This window comes from Bombyx mandarina, chromosome 23, assembly GCF_030267445.1.
Source record: "Bombyx mandarina strain Sakado chromosome 23, ASM3026744v2".
NCBI lineage: Eukaryota > Metazoa > Arthropoda > Insecta > Lepidoptera > Bombycidae > Bombyx > Bombyx mandarina.
This window is the reverse complement of record NC_143229.1, coordinates 621,405-629,105: the sequence shown is the minus strand read 5'-3', so window position 1 is coordinate 629,105 and position 7,701 is coordinate 621,405. Positions and strand designations below refer to the sequence as shown.

The window sequence follows — 7,701 nt, the reverse complement described above, 5'->3', positions numbered from 1 at the left end:
GCAGACAAGTGCTAATTAATGCAGAGAGAAATTAAGAGATGCCCGGTCGCATTCTGTGTACCAGTTTAACAGTTAAAAATTGAAACAAAACAATACCAACAATAGCACTTTATTAAATTAAAAATCTTAAAAATGAATACATATATATAATAAAACTTGTTTTTCCCGATTTTTCATTAAATGCATATAAAATTTAGCTTATATACTATGGTAAATCAAATTGTAATAAAATGGCACCCTGATTTTGTTTCATGATAGTTAGTGGTTCAAATTTAGCGCGGACACATAGCATGACGTCCACCGTCGACTGGCACACTGGCACCAGTGATATTACTTGCCAAGTCGCTGGCAAGGAATGCAATTGTTGCTGCCACCTCATCTGGTTTACCTGGACGTCCCAATGCATGAGTTTCTTTAGTCCTCTCTAAGAATGCTGCATATTGCTCCTCACTCAACCCTCCCCTTCTTTGTAGCTCTGTTAGAATTACTCCAGGATTGACACAGTTAACCCGGACTCCTTTCGGTGCCAATTCTAAAGCAACACAGCGAGTGAATTGGTCAACAGATGCTTTAGAGATGTTGTATGCCAGAACTCCAGGGAAAGAGCGAATCCCATTAACACTCGATACGTTTACAACATTCCCTTTGCTTTCGAGGAGATGAGGGACCGCCAGCATCGTCAGATAGTAAATTGAACGCACATTGGTGTTCATAAGACGATCATACTGGGCCAAGGAGGTGTTCTCGATGGTTCCAGTTTCAATAATACCGGCATTATTCACTAAAACGTCCAACTTTCCGTAATGGTCAATGGTTTTCTTAATGATTTTCTCAATATCACTTTCTTTGGTCAAATCTGCGGTTATTGACAGTGTTGACGCAAATTTGTCGCAGTCCTTACTCACTTTTTGCAAGTTCTCCACGTTTCTTCCCGTCAAAGATAGTTGAGCGCCTAATTTTGATAAGAATACGGCGGTGGCCGCTCCAATTCCGGAGCTGGCACCGGTTACGATAACGACTTTGCCGGCAAAATTCATAGTTACTTCTGAATATTATGTGAAACCGTATTAAAGACCTCCTGTTGTGAATAAAACAAACACGAATAATCTTATCAAAGCGTAATTATGTAATTCAATGATAACTCATTAAATTAAACTTTAAGTCACATTATAATATTTACTGTGGAGTTCTCAAACTTCGCATTTTAAGAAATGTATTATCTATGTGGAGTTCTTTGCCTGTCATTTGTTTATTTGTACAAATTTTAAGAGGTTCTGCGTACCGTAAAATGGGGCGATTAGGGACAAATTCCAACTTTATGAGCAATTTTAAGGTAGTTGTTGATGTATATAATGCTATATCAGGATCAAAATGATTGAGTCTTGGGGGCATCTTTGTTATCTAATTTAAAATTATGCAACTAGCATTCCAGTTTAAGCAAAAAATGCAAAAATAGGTGTAATCCCTATTTACCCGAAAATTGCGGTTAATTGGGACGAAATGAGAAATTTCCTAGGGTTGGCACTACTATTATTTTTATATATAGTTTTAATTAATTTATTTATTTAGTTGCACCAACAAAGTGATCATCAATAAAAAAAATTGAAAAACTGACAAAAGTACATGGCAGACATCACCTCAATTATAGGTGCAATCGACAGTGCTGATATTTCTATCTGGGTTAAGAGATTAGGTGTGTCGGTTATTCCATGGATTAATCAGATGAATACCCCCACTCTGAACAAATATTAAATATTTTATTATGTATTACTTAGACATTTTTGTCCACCTTGAGATTTTATTGATCTTGTTACATGTCTCTGCAAAATCGACTTACTTATATTAAATTGCTTATCTATTTAAAATAAAGACTTATTCCCAATTTCGCTTCGAATAAAACAGATTTTTACCAACAAATTTAAAAAATATTGTTATAACTACATAGACAACCCTACAAACCTGTACCTATTTATACTTAGGTCGTTTCCATTTCACGTATTTTCATCCCAATTGACCCCTTTTTCGTTGTTATTTGTACCTAAGACGTCCCCAATATCCCCAAAAACAACAGATTTTTAAATGTATTTTTATTTAATCAAATACATTAAAACCAATAACAACTGAGACTTACCTTTAATATATATGCTGGTTCAAACACTAAATAACGTTTATAAATCATAGTCGTCTTCTATTATTATCAAATAAATAAAAGAGAGCAAAGTTTCTAGCACTAAAATAATGACCACCACAGGAAGTTAATTTGAAACGCGATTTTTTATAAGTTAGCAGCTATTTTCATGCATATTCAGAGTTGTTTTGTGAACTTTCAACATTCTACTATTAAACTACAAAAAATGGAAGATTTTGCAACGAATATAAAACTTATATTGAGCGTCGAAAGATTTTCCCGGTTTTTTCCCGATTCGCCTGTCAATCCCTAATCGCCCCATTTTACCGGTACCGTATATTATATTGTTTATTTCTACTTCTACTAATATTATAAAGAGGAAAGATTTGTTTGTTTGTTGTATTGAATAGGCTCCGAAACTACTGAACCGGTTTGAAAAGTTTGGAAGGTACACTATTCCCGAGTGACATACCTATAATCTTTTTTGAAAAAAATTAGGGACCTTACTAAAACTCCATTAATATAACCTAAGGTGTAAAAAAAATACCTAAAATATTCTCTACATCGCGTGCCCTGCGAAAACTATTGATGATGGAATAAAATAATGTATTATGACTTTGTAGAACACATTATTATTTACAAAAAGTGTCGCGACAGCATATGTCTAACTATAATAGATATGCCGCAATAAGTGTTCTTTTATTTTAAAAAAATAAAAAAACGTCGTTGAAATTTTTGTTAAAGACCCGAGCGGAGCCGGAGCGTGCCGCTAGTGTAGAAATAAAACCATAAATATTCATATTTCTCTTGCTTGCTTGGTTATCAATATTATTAAATTTACTATTAAAATAAAATAAAAAATTAATAAATATTTATTTATTAATTTAATAAATATTTATTTATTAATTTAAATATATAAAAATAATGAAATAATAATCAGAAACTGAGAACAAATCTAATATGAGAAAATAAAACAGTTCACAATAAACTTAAGCCATGTAACCAGAACAAAACAACTGAAGAATCATGCTGATAATGGCTCACTGAATGTGGCCCCCTTTTTTTTTCTTTTCGAATTTTTTTATTTTTAATTATTTGTTCGTCGTTTGTTCGTTAATTCGAATGTAAAAATTGTTTGTTCGTTTTTATTTATCTATGTGGAGTTCTTTGCCTGTCATTTGTTTAGTTGTACCATGGAGTTACTATCTTAATAACTCCATGAGTTGTACAAATTTTAAGTTTTTTTTTTTATTTATTTTTTCCTACCTAAGCTGAGAGCCTTGAGAGGCTATTTCAGCGTAACCCTAACTTTTGTAGGTGAGCTCACGGGGCTCAAACCTGTTGACGTTGCTAACACGAACCCTAGCAAGAGCCGTGCTTCGCAGAATCTACCACCGGATCGGAAACGCGACCCACTGAGAAGATCCGGCGAGAAACTCAGTGGGCTGTGTCTGAGAGTTAATTTACTCGTCGAGCCCTTCGTCGCAAGCGACGGGTTCGACGGGAACGGTTACCGGTGCTTGAAGTACCTAGAAGCACCGTTAGTGGATCGGGAGGATCCGAGATGACGTGTTTTGGGCGACGTCGACTGCTTTCCATTCTGTCCGCAGGATCGGGAATGTAGTTACCGGCGGCCACGATGAGAGAGTTCTCGTGTCGTGCCGCTTTATCGAAGTGGCGCATTGACGCCTACTGTAGATACTTACTGATGGACTCTAAGTCCAGGTCGTCATGGAGGTCGACGTTCCTGACGAACCACGGGGCTCCGACGGCTATCCTGCAAAAACGGGATTGAATAATTTGGAATGATTTTAAGTGAGGGCGAAGGTGTTGACGCGCCTAGTCGGGAGGGGGATGCTCAGCGTGGTGTTCGGAGGGCGACCCCTTTTGAAGAGCACCGCTGTGCTTTTCGTGGGGTTGATGTCGATGCGCCACTTCCGGAACCACTGTCCCATGGTGGTAGCTGCGGTCTGAAGTCGTCGATGAAGCAACGCCTTCTTCCTACACGAGTAGTAGATGGCGGTGTCATCGGCGAAGAGCGCCAGATGGGTCTCCGGAGACCGGGGTATATCATTGATATACAAACTAAATAGTAACGGGGAGAGGGTGGAGCCTTGCGGGACCCCGGCTGTGACGTGACGGGGCCGGGAACGCGTTCCCTCGACTCGATATCGGAACGAACGGCTCGACAAGTAGTCTCGTATGATGAGCACGAGTCTGTCTGGCACTCCCATGTTATAAAGGAGAAACCCCATTTTGGGCCTAAGCGTTACACGAATGGGATATGTACCAAAAAATTCGTCTATTTTGCTTGATTAACCTATTGAAATCTTAGCTTCATTGACAATGGCCAAGTGTAGAAAATAAGTTGAATTCAATTTTTTGTTTTAAACAATCTTTGTAAACATCTACAATACTTATTTCAATATACGTAACTAGCTCCACAAACGCGCGGATTAGAATTAGAGCATCCATAAAATAGGATCGATTTAGTGGAAATCGAGTGTAAAAAATAATTAATACTCTTTTGCTTTAGGATAAATGACTGTTTTTATAGGTATTTTAATCAATGTAAATAGAGTATGGCCATCGAATCGTGACACAACTACTTACAATGGCGGCAATTGAAAATATCTACAACTGACAACATCAAATATAGCATGAAAGGGTAGTTTTGCATTTTTATATTAATGTGACTATGCCATAGAAAAACACAAATGTATCAAATCGTGTTATGTTATCTTTAATGTTGCCAACTGAAGATATTTTGGATTGCCGCTATTTAGTTGTGCCATGATTCGCTGGCCAGACTATAAACTTAATCTCATTGAATAACGTAACGTAAAGCACCAAAATCTACTAACAAAAATCATTAAAAGAAATAAATAACTGTGCCATTTAGTTATGACACGAAATCATGTCGGCAACTGCGGCAATTCAAAATATTTTCAACTGGCAATCTTAAATATAACATGAAAAGGTCGATTTGGTACTTTGAGTTTTTCTATGGTGTAGTTATATTAATAATTTTACTGGTGGTAGGATCTCTTGTGAGTCCGCGCCTCCCACCCGCCTATTTTTGCCGTAAAGCAGTAATGCGTTTCAGTTTGAAGGGCGGGGCAGCCGTTGTAACTATAATGAGACCTTAGAACTTATATCTCAAGGTGGGTGGCGCATTTACGTCGTAGATGTCTATGAGCTCCAGTAACCACTTAACATCAGGTGGGCTGTGAGCTCGTCGAAGGGTATCTAAGCAATAAAAAATTAAAATAAAAAAGGCATGAAATAAAATGAAATGAAATGTGATGAGATAATATGGGAGCACGTACTGATTTATATTTTATATAAAAAAGTTATCATATAAATATAGTTTTTCATATAAAAAAGTTTTCATTAAAATTAAAATAAGACTGACCTAAAGGTCTTAGTTACCAGGTCATAAAATTCCTTAAAAAAATCATTTCGTGCGCAGCGCGTTTCGCATTACGTTGTTTTTAATTTTTGGCTTTCGTTCGTTTTCGTAAACAACCTAACACGCGATTTCTCGTAACAGGTTCCATTTTTATTTTAAAGCACCCTGTTGCTGCAACAGGTTTCGTAAAAAATTACTTATCTTTAGTAGGAAATACCCTCAAAAATATCGTTTTTATTAAAATATCTCGAACAATAAACATAACCTAAAATGTAAACATTGTCTGATTTTACCAATTTGGCCATTGCTGGGAGACCTGAAAATTGGGCTCATGAAACCTTCTTAGGTATTGTAACTTATGCCCAAATTCTAGCACTGTAACGCCAGGCCCAAGTTTGTATGGATTTCGGGTTTGTCCTTTGTATATCAAACCGTTGTGCCAGACTTTGTCGAACGCCTTCGCTATATCGAAGAAGAGGGCTCCTGTCGGAATGGGTTTCCGCCTATTCAGCCCTAGTAAGATGTGCTCCGTGAGGCGGTGCACTTGATGGACGCACGAGTGTCTGGCGCGGAATCCAAACTGCTCGTCTATGAGAATTTTATTCGCGGATACGAAGTCCCAGAGGCGTTTACGAAGGAGCCGTTCGTATAGTTTGCCTATCGCCGGAAGGAGACTGATGGGGCGGTAACTCGCGGTTTCATTCTTCGGTTTGCCCGGCTTGGGTATGCCGATAACGTCAGCTTCTTTCCACGCCGCGGGAAAGATGCAGTTCGTCATAGCAGCATTTAAAATGGTGGCCAACATCGTTATCAGTTGGGCTGGTAACAATTTAAGCGCGCGGTTGCGGATGCCGTCGGAGCCGGGAGCTTTCCGTGGTTGTAGGCTATCGATCGCCTCCTTAACCTCGGAAGTGGTAATGGGGGGTAACGCGTCCGAGGGCGGCAGGGAAGCTCTGCGCTCGACCTCCCTGTCGACTAACTCGGTGTGTTCGGGGTCCGCGTGTTGAGTGCTGGTGGTGCACTGCTCTTGCAGTGCATCGGCCAGCAACTCTGTCTTGTCATCGTCATCGTAAGCCGGTGGTTGGCCTGAGGGGCGTACGAGAGGCGGCATAGTGGCGATAGTTTCGGACTTGAGGGTCCTAGCTGGTCGCCAGTATGCTTGGTGAGTGGGCGCAAGTTCTTCTAAATTTTAAGAGGTTGTGGGTACCGTATATATTGTTTATTTCTACTTCTACTAATAATATAAAGAGGAAAGATTTGTTTGTTTGTTGTATTGAATAGGCTCCGAAACTACTGAACCGGTTTGAAAAATTCTTTCACTGTTTGGAAAGTACACTATTCCCGAGTGACAAAAAAATTAGGGCCCTTACTAAAACTCCAATAATATAACCCAAGGTGTAAAAAAAATACCTAAAGTATTCTTTACATCGTGTGCCCTGCGAAAACTATTGATGATGGAATAAATTTGTAGAAAGACTTTGTAGAACACATTATTATTTACAAAAAGTGTCGCGACAGCATATGTCTAACTATAATAGATATGCCGCAATAAGTGTTCTTTTATTTTAAAAAAAATAAAGAAAGTCGTTGAAATTTTTGTTAAAGACCCGAGCTGAGCCGGAGCGTGCCGCTAGTGTAGAAATAAAACCATAAATATTCATATTTCTCTTGCTTGCTTGGTTATCAATATTATTAAATTTACTATTAAAATAGAAAAATAAAATAAATAATAAATGTTTATTTATTAATTTAAATATATAAAAATAATGAAATAATAATCAGTAACTGAGAACAAATCTAATATGAGAAAATAAAACAGTTTACAATAAACTTAAGCCATGTAACCAGACCACAACAACATATGAAGAATCACGCTGATAATGGCTCACTGAATGTGGCCTCCTTTTTTTTGATTTTCAAATTTTTTAATTTTTAATTATTTGTTCGTCGTTTGTTCGTTAATTGGAATGTAATAATTCATAGATTATACACTTAATATATTTGAGATAATAATTGTTTGTTAGTTTTTATTTATTTATAATTAATTAAACAAATGATCACCCTTAAGTTGGCTCCCTTTACTAGATAACAGATTTTGTGTGCATTACATTTACATTCATGTGGTGATCATTTGTTTAACTAATTCTATATAAATAAAAGA

At 37.4% G+C, this 7,701-nt stretch overlaps 1 protein-coding gene across 1 annotated transcript; it reads right to left on the bottom strand.

The window, feature by feature from the left end:
* Positions 1 to 93: 93 nt before the first annotated feature.
* LOC114250622 (uncharacterized) lies at positions 94 to 1,285 on the bottom strand. Its single transcript, XM_028184574.2, has one exon. The coding sequence runs from the start codon at positions 1,035 to 1,037 to the stop codon at positions 273 to 275; it is 765 nt and encodes a 254-aa protein (XP_028040375.1). The 5' UTR covers positions 1,038 to 1,285; the 3' UTR covers positions 94 to 272.
* Positions 1,286 to 7,701: the final 6,416 nt, after the last annotated feature.

What these genes read in the sequence shown, in the direction of transcription:
- LOC114250622 (XM_028184574.2), bottom strand. Translation starts at nt 1,037, where the DNA reads ATGAATTTTGCCGGCAAAGTCGTTATCGTAACCGGTGCCAGCTCCGGA.